Genomic DNA, 21,597 nt, shown 5'->3' on the forward strand with positions numbered 1-21,597 from the left:
TTCCAGCATTAGCGTAGTGTATGCAGCATGTGTGTGGTGCTGTCAAGTAAGTAAGTGATTTGTTTGAACAGCTGATTTTGATGATTTATAAGTTGAATTTGCAAAGCATTTAGTTGGAGATCTAAGCGATATATGCATTATACTCATAAAAAAATAATTATATCATGTTAAAGTTCAAATAAATGAGAGTTAGATGTGCAAAAGTAAATAGAACCCTGGTGTGATCAAACCAGAAATATTTTAAGGACATTTCATATGTCAGTTGGAGGTTGAGCGACCAACAGTATCAAGAGATAGATGGACCACCCCGGTTTTGATACTGCACCAATGCTTTTTGTACCCGGTGGACCACAGATCTGTCTACAGTGGTAAAGAATACCATGATGCTTTAAGCATATGTGCTCCCCATACAGTGCAGAATGAGGCCTCTTTTCTGAGGTGTACTTAATAAATGTCCACGTAAAACTCATTTGACTCCAGACTTTTATTAATTCTTCTATCATCCATCGTGATCCGTCGTGTCACAGCATTCAGAATTATTGGCACTACTGGTATAGACGAGCCAAACAGATAAATAAATCAAGTAATCAGCTATAACTTGTGTAAAAAGATGTTAAATCCATCTTTTAACATATGATTACAAAAATGTTGGCACTTTGTTGTATTTTTGGCATTCATGCTAAGCTTATTGAAGTCCACCTGACTATGATGCAATTCCCCCTTCATTTGTAACTGCTTCAAATGTTCCCCATCAAGTTAATACATCTCTTTTGATGGAGTTTGACTGCCAGCTCTTAAGGACCGACTCTAATCACCTTAGCAGCAGCAATTCTGGCAGCCATCATTTTGAAATGACAATCAGAAACAAATAAAAAAGAATAATGATAAATTTGACTATGGAAAAATGTGTTGCATAGCTTGCTACTTGGTCTGTTTATCTTTCATGTCATCTGCACTGCATGCCAATAATTCTGGGGGGCACTGTAAATACAATTCAGTGAGAGAAGTGCAAAATTTTCATTTAGGCTATTATAACAACACCACACATTCTTCATTAAAATGGAGAAGGTGTGATGGATATAAAGAGCGTGGCCTGAATCCACTTCACTGATCAAGTCACCTTAATCGCAGGCAACAGAAGAAAAAAACAAACAAACAACCCTGTTCAAGCCAACACATTAAGTAACAGCCTCAGCGTGTTGTTTTATTTCAAACAGCTTTCTGAACACATTTATGAGTCAAATCACATCCTGGTAATTCAATGTGAATCCCAGTGTTTGAGCTTCACAGGGAAGTTCTGGCCATACGCTGTGGACACAATTTAGAAAGCAAATCTGGCTGTCCAGGCTGTTCCCCACCCTGAGAGGCTGCAAGGATGGAGGTGCTGTTATTACCTTGTGACCTCATACCCTGTCTGCCAGTCAGAAACAAAGCTTAAAATCGTGTGAGAGACCATTAAAAACTCCTTGCCTGAAAAACACAATGATTGTGTGAGTGTATCTGTGTGTGTGTGTGTGTGTGTGTGTGTGTGTGTGTGTGTGTGTGTGTGTGTGTGAGAGAGAGAGAGAGAGAGAGAGAGGGAGAGAGAAGGAGAGTGTGTGTGTATTGCACATCTCATCATCTTTAGTTAGAGCACAGAGCACATTGTCCAGAGTTCAGCCTGGACTCGTCTGTTCAGCACCATGAAACGTTTCAGTATGTGAGTGCACAGTGGCAGATGGGGGGGCCTCTTGGTCCGCGTTGTGTTCCCGCTCTGGCTTCGTCTGCCTGCCTCCTCTGGGTCTCCTCTCTCTGCGATCCGGCTGTTTCACATCCACATATCATGGCTGCTTCGGTCTCTCCAGCTTCATTAAGGGCTCTGGGGTGTCCGAGTCACTGTGGTGCTTTCTCTCTCGAGGAGGCTCGACTTTGCTGCAGCGCGTCCATGAGGGGGAGCGCATGTACCCGCCTCTGGGCAGCACAGGCTGGTGGGAACCTGGGGACCAAACACACAACGACTTGTTGCTAACAGGAGCCAAAGTCTTGGCAAATATAAATACAGATGCATATAATCACTCTGTTAGCCTGTCATGCTTCACACAGCTTGACCCTGAAAATATCTTATTCTTACTGACATCAGCATACATAACTCTACACCTTCTAAAAGCAGCCCTCCAGAGCTCAGCTTTTAAAATGCAAGAGACAGCTACTGCTTGCCTTCCCCCTGGCCGTTAAAAGCCTTTCGTCTACGTAGCATGCCTGCACACACACATGCATACCAGCCACTTTCAGACAGGCCACAGGTCACACTGCTAACATTTTTCTTATAGAATAGAATCAAAGTGAGATAATGACCAGCTAAAATAAGGGCAAGAAGCTGTTTTTATCTCAAATTTGAGGAATCTAAAAAGATCCAACAGTATTTCTCACACATAAATGCTACTTTATCTCTGTTTAAACTAGTAAATCTGTAAATATTATCAATAATCTCTCTGCTGGAACAACTTGGCTGTCTCATACCAACTGTTTGTATTTTTAGTATTAGCACACAAAGAATGTATTCCACAGTTCCACTTTACACCACTTGGTGGCGATGTTCAACCTACCACGAGGACAACAAAGCAACAGACAGAATGACTGATGGAGAGCTGGCAACTTGCGCTGCCTGACGCTGCCCATATCAGTCCATTGTTAGGTCTCTTAGGTGAAGGTCGTACTCAGTACCTGGCTTATATATCTCCCTGAAGCCACATCCATTTCCTGACCATCATTAGAGACTGACAGACAAAGAGAGGGAGAAAGTGGGAGGCGGAAAAGACATATTGATCTCAGGAGATTGATGGCGTCTCCACTGGATTTTAATGAGAAGGACAACAACCTCCTCAGCAGCATGAAGGAGTCTGCTGCAGCAAGCGCCAGGAACACCTGCTGATGACTGCCTGTTGTTTTTCCACAGTTATTTAAATGTGTGTCTGCAACACTCTGCGTGTGTGTGTGTGTGTGTGTGTGTGTGTGTGTGTGTCATGTTTTCATTCTTTGTGTGTATTGTTCAGATTTCTGTTCACCTGTTTTTGCCCTGATGTCTACTTAAAATACTGGAAGGAAAATAACTGAAACACACACACAATGAGGAATGTTTGCACACCTGAGAGGTAAAATAATTATACACCTCCCTGAAACATGCAGATTTTCCTTTTTTCCCCTCCTCTCTATCACTCTCTCGCTGTCACAGACACAGAGTACCCTGAGCGATGAGGTACTGTACTGTATTCCCTCTGTGTTGCTGGCTCACAGCCATTAGATTCTTCAGTCAGCATGTTGCCGCACTTGATGTTTCGGAAACATTTGACTCTCTTGAGGGAAACCTGTAAAGGTGCAGGCAAAACAACTTTTGTGGAACACAAAATCTGTGTTTCTATGTGCACACGTACGGTTTGGGACAATGCCATTCTCTTTCAGCCCTTTTGGGAAACAACACTCTTTTTGTTTGTGCTTGCTGACAGCCCAATCAGTGTTTGTGAACTGGGGCAAGTATTTCACTAATATGTAGAAAATAAATTGTAATGTCAGGAACAGCCTGGAGCGACCCCGAAGGCAGTGAGCTGAACTGGAGTCTGACCTTTTACTTTCAAAGGAGCTTCCATAGAGGTTCTGAAAAATGTGGTCTCATGCTCCTGAAGGAAAGACAGAAAGCTGCACTGCCTCTCTGTGCACTACAGCTTCACTCATGCTTCACTTCTGGCTTCATCTCAACCAATGACATCACTGCAGGTACATTTGACAGCAGATTGGACACAAAGATTGAACAAGGCACACCTTAATTTACTGATTAGGGTGTGTCCCTCTGTATTTTTGCTTGTGTCTCTCGTGTTTCCAGTGAGATCTTTCTGTCCTCCACTGCAAACATAAACTGTCAGAGATGGGACTCTCTTGGGAAACAGTGTCTTACTGCGGGATCTGAGAATAATACATAAACAACCTATGAATGAGCAATGAACTTCCCTTTTTGCTCTATTTTCTAAATCAAATACCTGCTCTAAAAACAACTCATATGACTTGAATGTGAAAAAAAATCAACCAGACAGAAACACAATAGGTCACAGTCTGCCATGTCATCAGTTAAAACCCTGTTACTGCCCCAACCACAGAGAATAGGAGGCCAAAGTTATGCCTGTGGTAGTTTTTTAGGGATGTGGGTAAACTTTATGGTTCATCAAGCTCATTTGAGTGTGAAACAAAGAGCAAACATACTGGACAGAGTCAGCCTTTTGTTCTGGGCCTCTCGAGCCGCTCTGGAAAGAGAATCTTGATGAAGCACTAATTGCAGTATGATTTTGGCTCTCGTGAAGTATGACTGATCACTAATCTGGGCTGCACCGTCCACGAAATAAGCTTTAAGCTGCCAAATAGCTGAAAGTGAAAAAGAGGAACATGGGAATCGGAAAAAGGAAACATGGGAAAGAAAGACAGCAGCGTAAACAAAACAAACAAGATAGGAGCATCTATAAATCATGTACCAGTGTAGTTACTCAGATTATGATAACTATTTAAACAGCTTTGAAGGCCTGCTTGTTTCCAACAGGGAACAGTGAATTATTCAGAAACCTACATTTAGCATGAACTCGCTCACCCAGCTTCACCCTCTCTTCTCCTCTTCTGCCTCAACTCCTACATGCCAACCACACACACTCAGCAGTTTCCCATAGTGTCTAATGCTCACACAGCACAGCACAGCTCAATACCACCACATCTGCAATGCAAACTTTGACAGAAATTAATTAGATTCAAGCCCTCCTCTTCATCCTCCACCCTGAACTCACTGATGACATTCATGGGCCAACAAACCTACTCACTGTCATTACACTGCCTTCATCACAATTCAGTTTGCAAAATGTTGCTGTTATAGTTTTAACGAGGTTGTTCAAGACTTGTCAAAAACCATCTTGCGTGAGAGTGTGGGGCTGAGTAATGAAGGAGGTTTGATGAAGATGAAACAGAACAGCTGGTCCGAACAGATGAGATTTGTGCAATAAGTCGCTGTTTGGATAAATCCTTTCTCTCTCTCTCTCTCTCACACACACACACACTCACTCACACACACACACACACACACACACACACACACAACTGTCATTGTCTGCACAGCACCACATCTGCATGCAACAACAGGACATCTTTGTAAATTTTGCTGTTTTAGATGTTTTAAACACTATTGCACGATTAAAAAACATTCATTTTTATAATGAGAATGGCAAAAACTCTGTATGATAGAAAACAAATGAGCAAATCAAGCACTGGTACTGGCATCTCCCGCACAATCTTAGTGCCTGCATCTATCTGGGATGGTTATCCTTCCTCTGTACAAGGCGTATCTGAGGCAGACATGGAGAGAGAGACTGGGAATGAAGGATAAAGGTAAGCTAAGAGACAGAGGGTGACGATAAGCATTGTGTCTGTGGTGAGCGTAAGACAAAAACAGCTCACAGCCAGAAGAAGTGAGAGTTGATGCGAGACGCTGCATCTTATGCCAAAAGGTTTAAGACTTTCAACAGGGAAGAAATGTTTGCTGTGATGTCAGACGGCTGATCTATTTTTATTCGTGACTGACGCGGGTAAAAATACAAGAGTGAATGACACACACTGCTCACCGTGAGGTTGTCATCTGCATTAATCAACAATAAAAACAACATCAATCACCGGAGTGTGTCATCTGAGAGCGCAAACATTTAATCAATGTTGGGATTTGCTTTTTCTCACAGATCTGAGGCCGTGTAAATCAAATCATTTCACATCATAACAATGGTACACAGCTGTACGTCCTGACAGCAGGGCTTCATCTTGATTAGCAGAAAGCAGCGCAGCGGATGTGAGGCCTTGGACTGGAGGCCTCTTGGCTGTTGCATCTCCTGCACCTGGCTACTGACAAGCAGCTGTGGCCTGTTACTAACACGAAGCTGAGGAAACTTGGTGTGGTGGTGTTCGGAGAGGACAGCTGAAGAGGGCGGACAAGTTAAAACTGTTTAGTCTGCTCGGCTGTGGGAGCACAGGAGGTGAATATATGTATGTCCTCTACTTGAAGCTTAAGTTTGGCTGTGAAAATAAGTCAGATTCTTTGTATTGGTCTACATGGTTTTAATCATGGTTGAGCGAATCTGAAAGTTTACAAGTTTGCATTTGTAATTTAATGATCATCATTAGTCAACTGAAGTGAAGTGAAGTGAAAGAAATCATAGCAGAGTGAAAACTAATGATGCATCCAGTCTGAAAGAACTTGAATCAAATTAGTGTTGGATTAATTGTGTCACCACATTTTCATCAATCATCGATTCAGAAATAAAACTTGAATTACTGCCTCACAGATGCCTCCACCGACCACTCAAGTTGCAGTATACATCCATGTCTGCCCAGACTCATGTAGTATATCAAGTGAAGACTTGGAAGGAATTTAATAAAAGGCATTAGGTATCTTCATTGCTGTAAAGAAGCTACGAATTGCAAAATGTGGAAGCTCACACACATCTTCAACCCGGCAGCACAAAAGATCTACACAGTCAGCACAGTTTGAAGGTGGACACCTGAGATTAGTGTCTCATTAGTGTAATTCAGTTTCTGATCAAATGTGAAATATGGTTATGGTTTCCAGAACATTATGATGTCACAGTGAAGTTGACCTTTGACCTTTTGGATATAATATGTCATCACTTCATCATTTATCCTATGAGACATTTGTGTGAAATTTTGTCATAATTAGTGTGTGAATTCTTGAGTTATGAGCAAATGTATATTTGTGAGGTCACAGTGTCCTTTGACCTTTGATGACCAAATTCTAATCAGTTCATTGTTGAGTCCAAGTGGACGTTTGCACCAAATTTGAAGAAATTCCCTCAAGGTGTACCTGAGTTTGTAGAGTATGTTCAGAACGGATCCGACAGACAACCCAAAAAGTTAGTGACTAACTGGTGAACGTAGTGGAGCGTTTAACAGTGAAACAGCCAGATATCTCCATCAGGAGCTGGTAGAAACAGAGCTAATAGAAGGAATATTGAATTTACATTTGACCAGAATCAGGACTCCAGATGAACGCTAATGTTGCTCTACCTGGATGTGTTAATGAGCAAATGTTTGCTAACAAGTTCACCATATCAACTCAAGGTGATGATGCAGTATGTCAATGTCGTGTTAGCTTGTTTCTGCTGCCCCCATGTGGCCGAAGGAATCTGCAATTGCAGGTTTAAATAAATCTTTTGCTACCATCCAGCGTAGCTCAGTTGGTATAGTAACTCCATAATGGTGATCACCTGGGAAACCACAAACCTTTTGTGCACAACAGTTTTAGCATTAGCAGTGGGGGAAAATAAAGTGCGCCTTAAGGATCCGGACTGTTTAGGACAAACTGGAATACCGTTTCAAGTTTCTGTGAAGTGTTTGACATGAGCACAGAGCACTCTACAAGGTTTTACCACAAAGCAAAGAAACTTGTTTTTTCTTGCACATGGGCCTCTGCTCTGAGTGCTGTATAACATCCTTAATTTAAATAATTGGTTGCGGTGCTGCAGACAGCAGCTTATAGCACAGATGGCACACTGGGACCATAACTCACCGTTAACAAGCTGTGCCATGATATGGAACATTAGTAATAAACAGAAAAGACGAGGAAGAGAGGGATGTTGTTGAGGAAGGAGATGCTATAATAATAACTTTAAGAAGGAATTAGCCGTGGCTGACAGCAGCATGTAATTACTAAGTAAAACATACACAAAAACAGAATGCAGTGATTTCTAAATAAACTGTGCATACTGACCATAGCCTGACAAACTGTTCCTGAGTCCTTTATACAATCATGAGTTCACAAAGTGGTGAACCTCGCTCCATCCTTGCTTGTGAACGACTGAGCCTTTCCAGGATGCTCCTTTCATACCCCATCATGATACTATCACCTGTCAGCAATCAACCTGTTTACCTGTGGAATGTTCCAAACAGGTATTTTTGGAGCGTTCCACAACTTTCCCAGTCATTTGTTGCTCCTGTCCCAACTTGTTTAAACACGTGTTGACAGTTGAAACATTAAATATATTGTCTTTGTACTGTTTTTAATTAAGTATATGTCAAAATGGATTAGCAAGTTATCACATTCTGTTTTATGTTTTACAAAGTGTCCAGCTTTTTTTGGAATCATGCTTGAAGAAAATGAAGGAAAGATTTATAAAGTTTTAAGATGACTGTCTCTCCACTAGAGTGAGGAGCATGTCTGACCATGCTACACGTGTTTTGCCCATCTGTTTTGTGTTTCAGTGGATTCAAACAATCCAGAGTTAAGATCTCTGCATACCCATGAGGTCACTGTCACCACGTCACCAGAATGATGAACATCTGTTTTAAGCCAAACAAAGCACGAGAACTGGTCACATCCATGACAGTACCATCATCTGAAGTTGGGCATTTTTATCAAGAAATTGAGATATATGAAGAGTCATTGCACAGACCATCCAATATTTGGAAGGCATTGTCTAAACTGTGTCAGTGGCCCTTTGAATCTTGAGCTGGCACGAAATCCTGTGTGCATGCTGAGAAGCAGGAGTGCTGGAGGAGGAGAGAGTTCACTTTCTGCATGCAGGATGAGGCTCGCAGGTCATAAATAAAACATGGGAAAGATTTTGTGCTTCCTTTTGTGGATGTGTTTGTCTTTATCCTGTACCTGCTGCTGTGACACACATGCAGGGTGAACTCTCTCTCCTCTTTAATATACATATGTACATGAGGCCCATCCTTGCTTTTAATTAATTTGGCTCTTATGTGACTGGTGTGATGCAGTCCCAGCTCAGCACAGCATTGTTCCCTTTCATTCCTGCTGTCCAGAATGAAAGAATCCCTAGTTGTGATTCTTAATGTCATTATTTGATTGAATCAAAATAAAACTGCTTCCTGTGACGATCAGTCAGAGTGAGACGATTTTAAAAAAAGGTAGCTCTTTTCAGTTTAAAGGCAGTTTATCCATCATACTGGGAAATCTGTTTTTGATGAGTCCCTGAAGGAGTCACGTCACATTGCTAATCTTTATGGCTCAGCTGGCTTTTTAGGACCCTGCTGGGTCATAATGATGTGAAACTCTCCTCAAGATGTGAATATTCTAAAGGACTGCAGGGAGAAAATTTAATTTGGGAAATACTTCCCTCAACAATCAGATTTTATGTCTAACACACTGACGCAACTAAGCTTTCTTAAATAAAGCTGGTGGGCAAAAGGGTGCGATAAAGATATCTTGATAGTGCAGAAAGAATTTATGTTAACACTTGCATAAATTAAAATCTGTACATGGCTCATGGCTCAGCAGATCTGTCTGCACACCTTAACAACAACACACTTGAAATGTAAATGCATGTATCAGTCTATTGCTTGCATTAAATACAGATGTACACATTGTTTGCATCTTTGGGACTTATAGCCGGAACTCACTGTATTGGTCAAAATTCAGCGAGGATGTGCAATGATACATAACTGTTTTCTGCACAAACCTTAAGTAGATCCAGGTGTTGTCTTTGCAATGAAAGCCATTCCCCTTCCTTTTCCTTTTGTTATTCTTCCTTATTGTGAGTATGTATGCATATCAATTTTTAGCAGGCCTTACCTGCTGGGGACTCGTGGTTCTCCTCATCAGAGTCAGCAAAAACCTCAGCCAGTTCCTGGTCAGACATGTCAGTCAGCTCAGTCAGATCCAGGAGGTCAAAGTGCACCTCCAAAGAAGACACACTGCTGAGTGGTTCTACGAGGCACAAAGAGAAAACAGGGGAAGTTGAGGGATTCAAATGATCCGCTTGTTAGTGTTGACAGCGCAGAAGAAAAGCAGCTTTTTAAAGTGAAGGGGGGGGAAGTGGCACTGCATATATTCTGAACACAAAGCCCATCATGTACAGTAATGCCGCTCTCGAATCTCCACATAATCAGATCAATAGCTGGCTCTTGCAGTACTATTGTAAAATCGATTCCTACAAAGAGATTTTCACGCTTTTATCCTCTTTCATCTGTGCATCTCTTGTAAAGTTAATCCTTCTCTACTCCAGAAATATTTCAGGCACAGCAGATTTTTGATTTTGCCTCTGAGCTCGACACAGCAGTCATAGACTCGGTGTCAGTGTGATACCTGTGTGTTAACACAGGCAGTCGCTCAAGAATGGAAACAAGAAGTAAGTTCAGTGGAAATGAAAATAGCCAGTTCTTTAACACACTCTGATCTCCATCTTTCTCCTGGGTGTGCTGCACCTGTTCATTTCTGCACAAGCCTCTGATTCCTCGACAGGCAGGAGTCACTGCTGCTGCACACCACAGGGTCATATTCACATGTGGTGTGCAGCGACGTGCCAGGCTCAGCATTCCAATCAGGCTGCTCCTGAAGTTTAAGTTTTAATGTATGTAGAGTTAGATTCATTCAAAGACTCTGTCATACAAACATAAAGCCTACAACATCTGCATATCTCAGCATCAACTGATCTAGGAACCAACTCTGTGTAGCAGAGGTGAACTAATCTGCCATTATAGTGGGAAAGATGTTTGGAGGCCGCACTGAGGCAGATGGAGGTGTGCTTGTATTTCCTTATGAATCAGTGGATGCCTGCCTGCCAAGCAACGTCAAGTCCGAATGAAACACTTCACTAGGTGTTTGTAGGCGTGACTGTGCGGAGAAAACGATGGGTTAAGTGACAGGTTGAAAGCTGTTATCACCCCACGTCTTTGCCTGCTGTTTTCCAAGCTGTTTAAGACAATGATTCAGGCTGAAGAAGCAGAGCCCACTCTCCTGCTGCTCTTTGCGTGCCGCTGTGTTTAATTCCCTGCATCGCCTTCCTGATATAGCACGTATTGATTCAAAAGAAGACTGATCGTCATGCTGAAGCAGTGGCCAGCCATTGTGCCATGTTTCAAATATATTAAAAATGCTCGACACCAGAAATGCCAGGAGACACCTGGAATGAGGAAGAAGTGACTGTGAGAGAATACAAATAAGGAACAAGCAGCGAAAATGTTGAGACTTTGGAGTTTGGAGTCCCGATGGAGCATCTTTAACTAAAGGCTGTCAAACACAAAGACCCACCTCACTTGTCCTCTACTTCACCCCAAACCTTCTGCTCTACTCCAGATGCACAGTCCCGTTTTACTGTCGTGCTCATAACCAGCGCTGGGTCACATGTCGGCCATGACCCAGGTACATGCATGAATATTTACAAAGCCGACAACGACCATGTGTCCAGCATATAAATGCTCCACAGGAAATAATATTAGAAATCTAATGTCTACAGAAAGAGAGGAACAAGGACAGGGAACAACAGATGAGGGAATAAAACAAAAAGAGAAGGATATAAATACATTAGGAGTGGAGGGGGTAGTGACATTTTAATCCTTTAAGACTTTAAATCTTTAAAAAAGTACTTTAATTGGCACAGTGATCACATGTGGGATCCCTCAGGGCTCCACCGTAGTATTTGTTCATCTACATGTTCCAAATTGCAAATGTATGTTCATTTCAATCCTGATCTTACTTGTTTAATCCCACATTAAAACCCAAACTCACACCCTGCTGATCTGCTGTAGCTACAAGAATCTTGATCTGACTGTACTCAAAGGTTTCACTCATCTATCCCTGTGTCAGTCACAGTCAGACTGACCTGTTCATGTGGTTAAAAATCCAGCAGTTCACCACTGTCTGCCTGTCACAGGTCACCATTTAATACAGAATGATGTCAAGACTTTTATTGATCACAATTAAGGCTTAGTTCTGACATCCTGATACGTTGATAAATCAACAATCACAGTCAGAACTGTCTGACATCCAAAGCTTTTTTTCTCTGTCTTCTGTCTGACAATGTTTGGTTATATTCAGTGGAGAAACACTTCACATCTCATCACTTCCGATTGCTTTTTGACCGCGTTTGTGAATATATTCTACTTTTCCCTCAGGCTCGAAGGTGCTTACCGCTATCAGTCTTTTTTGACCCCCTTTTAAGGCAGAGCAAGGAAACTGTGAGACAGGGAGGCTGGAAATTGCGGAGGAGGAGATGAAGAGAAAGGAGGGAGAGGTAGGATGATGGGAGAAGAGGGAGAGATGAAGCAAAGTAAGTAAGGTAAAAGAAGAAGAGGAGAAGGGAGGAGAGTGGAAGTGGATGAAGAGGGAGGAAGGAGGGCTTTATGTAAGACAAAACACTCCCTGCATTATTTGCAGCCATTATTTTCAATTGGTTACAAGGTTATTCCCATTCTGCTGCGCTTGTTTTTGAACCACCTCTCCCCCATCTCTTTTTTCCTCTCCCACACCCTTTCTCCTTGAATAATTGATCAGTACGTTTTCTCTCGCAGGCAGACACACTGAAATAACTGCCTCCATCTCAAAAGCCAATCAGGGAGGCTTTGAGATGCCAGTGGGAAGGATTGACAATAGAGAACTCATGCTGAGACGGATGGATGATGTAAAAGACCAATACCTCTCTTTAAACAGAGCAAGCCTCCTTCTGATCTGTTTTGCCTCCTTCTTGACATATTTGTATTTTTCCAGCGTGCCCATAATGTCACACTTCATATTCCTGCCTTTGTTGTTAATGTGTGTGAAATAAAGGTCCCTTCAATTTGCTGAAAAGTAACATGATCTTTTCTTTAATTTGAAAATATCCCAGCAAGAAAAATAAATGCTTGCATGCAGTTATTTTGATGTTCCATAAAAAGCTTTTGCCCTCCCTTTTTTTTCCTTCTCTCTGCATGTAGAATGGTACAGATAGATTGAAGTGAAAGAACAAAGAATATGGAGGATGGGTGAGAGGGAGGAGTTCACATTTGGGAGAGGGGATAAGACAGCAGAGGGGATGCGCCTTGCATGCTGGATCTGTGTAATCCCCTTCCCTCTCTACCAGCTCATCAGGGCTCTGAGGTCATCAGTTCAGCCCGAGCAGCTTGTAATGATGCCTGGGCTCTGACGGAGCGAAGACGGTTGAGAAAAAGCTTGTGTATTTAGATGATATATCACATAAAACTAAACAATGTGTTCTGTTGAAAGTGTTGTTTTCCTCACCAAGACAGAGCACACAGGCACTCGTCTATGCACCACGTGATAGTAAATGAAAGCTATTTTCTGTTGCATTGTTTGCTAATCAGTGGCTGACAGGTAAATAAGCTGTCATCTTTTCTAACTGTGAGAACACACACGCGCAGCAAAGTGCAGAGCTCTTCTCCAGCACATCACGCTTTATTCACCACCCTGATGAAGGCAAATTAGCAGTAAAATAAGCTCCCTCTTTTCTCCCCTTTGACTCCTGGTTTCTGCAATTAAAGATCAACACAAACAGATGAACACCATCATGACTAAACAGCAGTCGTCATGAATTTTTAATCTTCAGTTCTTGCACATTAACCCAATCGCACAATAGGCATATCCGCACTGCAGATTTGTATGTGCTTGTACTGTACAATTACTGTATTGTATTGGTGCATCCATTCCACCTGCACTGCATGTTGGTCTTTTTCAGCGATTCAGTTGCCACAAACCAAATGACAACTTGCTGCTTTCTGGGATACTAAGCTGTTTATCTTTTTAAGGTAGGCTGTTTGCTCCGGGCCTAAAAATAAATGTTGCAGACAACTCAGGAACAACTGTGGTCCCCTTTGAGAAAAAAACAGAAAACTGCAGCATTAGGAGGGAATTTATTTTCTGTGCCATCCAGGATGAGGCTGCAACGTGGCTCTGTGGACAAACCTGCATGAATTATCTCCATGAAGTTCAAAGAGCAGGTGCATTTTTGAATCTGATCTCTAACAGAGGTGAGAGCTGATGTTGTGTAATAACAGGGATGATTATTTTGATGAAATGTTTTCTTAGGGTATTTGTAAATATTTGGAGCAGCAGTGATCTTTCTTTCCCTTTGCCTCATAGCCAAATACTATTAGCTGACCTGCCAGGTGGTGCAGCCAGAGGGTCACATTAAATCACAGAGACACAGACATTAGCCTCTGGGTGAGCTGGCTCGCTGAAAAAGTGTTGAGTTAGTGAAGCAGATAAAGGCTGCCTTGTCACCCATGTAGCCCCGGCAGCCCTCTGTGGTTCTGTGCCCTGGGATCTGAGTCTGGCACGTACAGGGAAGCCTCTGTATGAGGCTGATTCACAATGAGTCCTTTCAACCACGGCTAAGCTGCAGTGGTCTTTCCGAATGTGGGACCAGAATACCTCGAATAGGCAGTGATCATTCAGTGAGTTTACAATCAACCTGGACTCCCAGGGATGAGGATGCACATAGTCCAGAATTGCATGTGTGTAACTAATGCTTTAGTGCTCCACAGGCCAATGAGATTCATTATGTGTTACTATATTACACTTGGATGGATCCAGCAGTGACTGTCACTGATAAGACACAGCATATCCTCTCGCCTCCTTACTTAACATTCCTCATCTCCTTCTTCGTTGGAGACACTTGCTATTGATCAGTTATCCTGCCGAAGGCATTTTCCTCCCGTAATTACCCTGCAACACCTCTTAACCACTAATGAATATTCATCACCGTTTTACATTCTTAATATCACCCTGTCTTCACACCTGCCCCCGGGTACTCACGTCTCTTCTCAGTGATGTGCAGCAGGCTTGCAGTGTGCCCAGACAGGCCACCCTCCTCCTCCTCCCCCCCTGCTGGGTGCTGGAACAACTCCTTGGATAGGTCACCTGAGCTGGAGGGCTTCAGCAACTTCTGGATGTCTTTATTGGGCTCTATCGGCACACGCAGACACGGAAACAGAGTGAGAGGGAGCAAAGAGAGTAAAAAAAGGTGGAGATATTGATCATAGATTTTTAATAAAAGGTCTATTTCTAATACAGAGCAATTTAAGGCTTCAGAAATGAATGCGGAAAATCAATAATGAAGTGGAAGAAATCACTGAAGAGATCCCAAGAACTGAAAGAAGTCAAAATCAGTGGTATGAATTCCCACTCAATTACCAAACTGAAACGTGGCACGAATCCCCTGTCTCACCCCATACGCTATATACATGTACGGTCTTAAAGGTTTAAACTTGTGAGTCTGCGAAAGCAGATCGGTTGACTCTAATCCCACAGTTGTTACATTACTGCCGTTTAAATTTTTCGATAAAGGAAGCACGCTCTCAGAGCCTCTCAAACATCCAGTCAAAACAGACAAACACGTTCACACAGGCTGTTAACAGAGTCTGAAAATAGAGGGCACTTAAAATAGCATCCCTTTAAATGCAGGAGTACGCACACTCTGTTCACCTGTTTCGCACAGCTGAAAACACAGTGACGTATGTGATGAGGCTGACTCAGGTCAGGACAGGAGTTCAGAAGTGCTGCACTTTTAACAGCACAAAATTATAATCACAACTTAAACTCCACTTTCAAACTGCAAGAGGCTGAAATTCCTCTGAGTGATATGATGATTACGTTATTCTGTTGCTACAAATCAAGCATGTTGGATAAAATCAATAGATTTATCAGTGAAGTAAACTGAATTAAAACAATTTTAACAGAAAAAAACTCTCATCTGTGTGTAGGGAGCAACATGATGTCAGTATGGCTTTTTATATGATAACATGCAGAGTTGATGTGGGAGGACAACAGCTTCCTGGTGGGCCTCACCAGATGGCTGCTTAGACCAATTCTATTCGCAGTACGTTCCTAGACAGTCGAATTTCTTATTTCAGATGAAAAGTATGTCACAGCCGAGGCTGAGCCAAGAAAACGCGGCATTCTGATTTCACCCTGAGTGTGAAATCAGAATGCCGCGTGTTCACTGCTCTGCTATTGATTGATTTCCCTGGCGAGGAGCCACACAAACTGTAGAAGACGGTAGCATTACCTCTGCTGTTACAATGAAATGTTTGTTCAATATTTAGACTATCTAGCAGCAGCTTTGGTTTCCATTTCCATCGTCTTCTTCAGCAAACACTCGCTGTAGAAATAATGTTGGATTACTGTTCCTGAACTTTCTACCATCACTTTGAAGCAGTTTATCATCCATTAACCCATTCAACGAAGCTCTAGTTTTATTTATCACAGTTCACATCAGCTTTTTTCCCACAGATATGTCATCATAAGGGCCATTTGGGTTGCAGTGCATTCATAAAAACACATTTACCATGTTTGTAATGAGCTTTTTTTGCTCTACAAGAAAATGAATCTATCACGATCACCTGTGTAGCTACATTGGTCCCTGCTGTTCTAACTATACAGTCTCCCCGTGTTTTGTGTGCTCATACATGGATGCCCAAATGTTTAGCATTTTGGTGGAAGATGGGTTTTGCTCTGAGTCAGGATGTTAATCGGTGACAGAAAAAAAGAGCTCTGAAGAAAGTCGCTGTATTATCCGCATGTAAGGGATGACACGTTTACACAGATGGCCTGATCTAGCCGCCACCTGCCGAACCGGCTGTGAAGAGACCAGAGTAAATAGCGAGAATATAAGTTAGTGCTGCTGGAACACAGTCACTTATCAAAAATGTGGTCTTTTCAGGCGGTGGCTGACCCTGTCTGGAGCTGCCAGCCGTGACTGTCTGTGAATCAGCCAACCCGAGACAGACAGGCAGACAGATGGAGAGAAAAAGAGAGAGGGAGCATGAGAATGATGTAATGTACGTTTGCCAAAAGTTGAATCAAACTCAGTGTCTCGGTTCAATAAATCAATGCTCATTTGTAGTGCAGGCAGGAGGAATTATCACCCCAACACCCTTTTTTGCCAGGTCATTTCGCCCGCTGATTGCTTTCTATCTGCTCTAATCGAAAGGAATGCTTCATTTTACAGTACAAAAGCATTTTCTACAGAAATGCCTCTAAAAATAGGTGACTAGGTGCTGGGCACATGAAGTTAAGAAAATGTTGAGTTTACAGTTTATAGTGCTCTTGATGCATTTCTAGCAACGTTAATTCTAATTAACGTTGCTAGTGTGTCTACACAAACGCTGTTATCCAGAGGTCACACTTTGTGACTCTGTCTTGTAATACATCATAATGATGATGTTCACTCTGATTCAGTCGCATCATAATGAGCAAATAATATCCCAGTTTGTCACGGGCAGGTATTTTCTGGCTGTCAGCATTAAGTGTAGTGCTCATCTCCCATGAATGCACCCTGCGGGACCAGAGGCAACTAATGTAATATACTGACAAATAAACCAGCCTATCAGATGCAAATCCTTCAATTTATCAAAGCTAATGTTAGCCAGTCCCACATGGGCATGTCATTTCAGGCTTCGACACCTTGAAATACTTCTACACTGTGGATAAGCATGGTCCAATGATCAGCCCTTTGAATGTTTAGATGGTACAGTGCAATAGTGGCATTGTCCAGTGCAATCACACAGTGCAGGCTTCTCTGGATGGCCTTCACACAAAAGCCATATGTGTCCACTATTGTACTCCAATTTGTATTTCACCAGCCCAGCTTTTGTGTGGTTGACCTGCAGTGTGTGGATATAAAAAGACCTGCACTGCCAGGCACTAGATTCAACGTGAAGCTTTAACATAGAAATGAACCTTCCACTGGATCTTAGATGCTAAATCCTCCCAACTGGATCCTAGGTGAGGAAAATGATCAACGACAGAGGTGCCGGTGCCCTGCTATATTTAAACCACTCAGAGACTAACTCAATGAGAAAAATGTAGTGACCACCATTCAGAAAGTGTCCATTCTCAGCACACTGAACATGCCGTTTTAAGAGGGACACTTGCTATTCAGAGCACAAGTCATTCAAAAGACAAAGCCTCTCTGCAACAACCCCACTTGTGTAACGTGACAAAAAGCTGAGGCACAGAGGAAAGAAAGAAGAGAAAATGTCTTACCTGGGCTCCCTGCCCCTCCCTGTGCCTCCATGCAGCTCAGCCGAGAGTGTCCTGCTGTTCACCACACCAGCATCGGAGACAAACAGGGAGGGAAGAAGGGAGAGGCGAGGGGAGAGTGTGTCTGTGTGTGTGTGCATATGAGAGAGGGAGTAGGGTGGGATGGGCAGACACAGCGAGAACGCAGCTCTCCAAACACTCTGCTCCTCCTTCTTTTTTTGTCCTCCCTTGCACTAGATTTCCCAAACAGGTGATGTGGGTTTCTCCTCTCGCACGGCCCACCTGCCCCGCTCTGCCATCAGAGCCGTGTTGGTGCTGCACTGCCTCACAGAGCGAGTCCACCACAGAGAGGGAGCTCTGGGAACAGCGACATCACTGCATATGTCTGAGCCACTTGGTTTAGTAAACGCAGCATTGTGAGGCTTGGCTTGGTATGTACAGAATACAGAGAGAGAGAGAGAGAGGGAGAGAGAGAGAGAGAGAGAGAGAGAGAGAGGGAGAGAGAGAGAGAGAGAGAGAGAGAGAGAGAGAGAGAGAGAGAGCCAGGATGAAAGAGGGAGAGAGAGGGAGGGAGGGTTTGAGCTGGCAGCCTGCCCAGACTCAGAGAGAGAATGGGGTGTCAGGGAGGTTTATGGATCACTGGAGGGGGGCACTGGGCATGAATGAGTATCCCCGTGTGCACGTGCATGAATGTGGCATTACAATTTGAGGATATACTTGATGTTATACCTGATGATGGGTCAGTTCATGTCAAATAAACACAGCTCAGGCAAGGCAGGTGATTAAGAATATATATCAGAGTTTAAAGACATTTCAGCATTCCATTCTGAACAGTTATGAAAAACAACAAATACACTCATTGTGGTATTACTTGTTTGTGATAGTAATCTGGATCCTGTACCCTCTGGAAATGTAGGAAATGGTGCTTCTTTCTGCTGAGGGGAATCTGTTGGTAGAGCTCGCCCTCTAGTGGTGGGATCTGACTCCTTCAGGTATTCATGTTGACTCAGAAAACTACCAGAGAGCACCACCTGTACTATAATCAACAGTGCAGGCTCAAACCATCCACCTATGTCTGCCATTAGAGTCTATGATAAGATGCAAAATACATGCTACTAATTAAATTCAGCAGTCTTTAAATCATGTGAGGGGAAACTAGCTCTGTTGCTTGTGTACAACGAAAATACAGATACCAGTCAAACAGACATGCCCTGTCAAGGTTTGTATTTTTTTTGTTAATCTGCATTACTGGAATTGCTTTTATTGGGAAAAGGGTAGCTCCGAAGCCTGTCTAGCAACTAAATTAAAAGCAATATAAATTGTTAATGTCTTAACAGAAAAAAAGGCCAAACAAGTTATCCAGGGCCCCTCAACAAGCCCACACAGACAAAGCTATGCATGTGGATCATAATGACAGATTAAAATTAAAAATATTCCAACATTTTCAGTTGAACTTTGCTGTTATCAGAGCCTCCAAACTGGCAGGACGGATGTCTCAGCTGAACATTGTGCAGTAACAGACCCGTGTGGTCGGTTAGAAACTGTGTCGGAGACTTTGTGAAAAGTTACTTCTGTGAAAGTATTTTGAGGACGCAGCTGTTGAACTTGTTTACTCCTGTGTACCTCACAATGGGCTGGGCCAAATGTTTGTTTATGCTCTGTTGCACAGAAGTGGAATGTGAAAGAACTTTTCCACAATGACAACATCTTCATGTGCAGTTTGGTATAAATATCCATGATGGAGGACGAGTCATGCTGACTTTGGCAATCCTCTTCCCTCTATAGTTCCAGCATTATGTTAATATTTGTAGTTTCAACTAAAATGCCTTAGCCTCGGCTGTACTTTGTGTTTATTGCTAATTTGCAAATGTTAGCCAACATGCTAAAATAAGCCGGTGATCATGGTAAAAATTAGACCTGCTTAAAATCAGCATGATGTCAACATTGTGGTCCACTCTCAGTCTTGTTGCTGTAAATGTTTTTTTCAATTAAAGTATGAAGGTATGTATCATTACTATCACGTTATATTACACTTTAAATTTACAAGCTGCAAATTAAAGTGTTATTTTATGTCAAATTAAGGATATTGCCCATGGGGCAACGCTACATTTCCATTTAATGAAATCACAGCCCCAAAAGCAACATTTGTCCCTCATACATTGTCCTTCACATTTTAGGACTGAATTGTGGACCTCTACTTGGCCTTTTTCACAGAAGACAATTTGACATGTCACAGTAGGAAAAGCACTGGTGCAAAAAATAAAATGAATGATGGCTGAATTCCATTTAGCTGCTTCAGTTTCAGGGTCCTGGTGTTGTGCATGCAGCCTCACTGTCACTGTGTTTCCCTGTTACGTACCTAAATGAAATTTAGTTAATGGAATTTCTGGGCTTTTTGACATTTTGTCTTTTTAATACTATAAACCATTTTTCTTTGGTTTGTTTTTAAAATCTGAATAAAAGTTATGTTCTCACATGTTATTGGAAGTGCTAGATTGTATGTTGTGAATCTATTTCATCCATTTAAATACAGACAGTTATGTATGAAAGTGTTATTGTTACAATGGTCCTTATAAGCTCACTAGTATAATGGTTTCCCTCCCTCATGTCTTTCCTTCTGATAGCTCCTTGTATAGAAGAGGGCTCAGGGGCAGAGGAGGACTCTCTTCATTTTCTCACTACCGGGGGTAGACTGTCAAACACTTCTTGCTCTCTTCACTGGGATATTTCAGACCATCTGCAACTACTTCAAAACCACCACAAACACAACCAGCCACTAGAATTTCACTGCAAAGTCCTGGAAATATGACTCAAGTACCACGGGGAGATATGAAGAGGTTTAATGTGGTGAGTTCAGGGAGGTAAAGTACACTGTGTAGAGACTGCTTTCTCTCATGGGACTTTGGGAATGCAGTTTTCAGATTATACACACATCATGATGTAAATATTGATAAGTGATCATCTGTAGACTGCCTGAAAAATTCAGGTGAAGGTGGAGATCAAGGAGGTTTCAGTCTAGGTTGAAGGTACTGTACACAGGTGATGGGTGGGTGGACATTATATCTTAATAATAAATCTGTGCAGTTCAGCAAGTATGAGCAGCACATGGCACCTAAAAGCACGCAGGTGGTGCTCAGAAATGTTTTTCTGCTGTGTTCATATCTTGATGACCCTGATAAACAGAGAATATCTCAAATTTAAATAAAAACTGGGCAAACAAATAACATAACAGTGTTTCAACAGAGACGCCATGCAGCTGTTGCAGCCTTTGTGCTCCTCCATTCTCCGTCAGTTTCATTTGTCTAACTGGCATCTTTAAACAAACCGACCACACAAGCAAAGTACTGAACACATCTGGTGAAGGAATTTTTAATTGTAGTTTCTAAATGCAATAAATTAGTATTTACATACCGATCGTTGAAGGTGTGTCCTTGGAAGTGTGTACCTCAACATCTAAATATCTAAAATAACAACATCTAATAAATAGAATATTATTTATAATGACAACAAGAGCAGCTGTAAGAAGCATAAAAACCTAAAGATGGACTCAAATTTTGGCTTCCGCCACACTGAAAAGACTGAAGAATAATATCTTAGAATACACGGCCAATACAAAGACATGCAGTAAATGGGGGTCCAGATTTGAGAAGCACCACTTCTTAATTAAATTTTCAGCCACAAGCGTCGCTCCCCACATCCCAGTCCTGCTTCCCCTCATCGTTACATCAGATCTCTTGTCACTACATCCTGCAGATTCTCTCTTCATCTGCATTCACACGAAGCATCTTCACTTCACTGTGTGTACATCA

At 42.3% G+C, this 21,597-nt stretch overlaps 1 protein-coding gene across 1 annotated transcript; it reads right to left on the minus strand.

Annotated features, from left to right (window-relative positions):
• Positions 1–562: 562 nt before the first annotated feature.
• dbndd1 (dysbindin domain containing 1) lies at positions 563–17,929 on the minus strand. The gene is made up of 4 exons (XM_041941856.1): positions 17,792–17,929; positions 14,561–14,710; positions 9,605–9,739; positions 563–1,975 (listed from the first exon to the last, which is right to left on the minus strand). Exons 1-4 carry the CDS (start codon positions 17,820–17,822, stop codon positions 1,821–1,823), a joined length of 471 nt encoding a protein of 156 aa, XP_041797790.1. The 5' UTR covers positions 17,823–17,929; the 3' UTR covers positions 563–1,820.
• Between the last annotated feature and the right edge of the window lie 3,668 nt (positions 17,930–21,597).

This window comes from Chelmon rostratus, chromosome 1, assembly GCF_017976325.1.
Source record: "Chelmon rostratus isolate fCheRos1 chromosome 1, fCheRos1.pri, whole genome shotgun sequence".
Classification (NCBI taxonomy): Eukaryota; Metazoa; Chordata; class Actinopteri; order Chaetodontiformes; family Chaetodontidae; genus Chelmon; species Chelmon rostratus.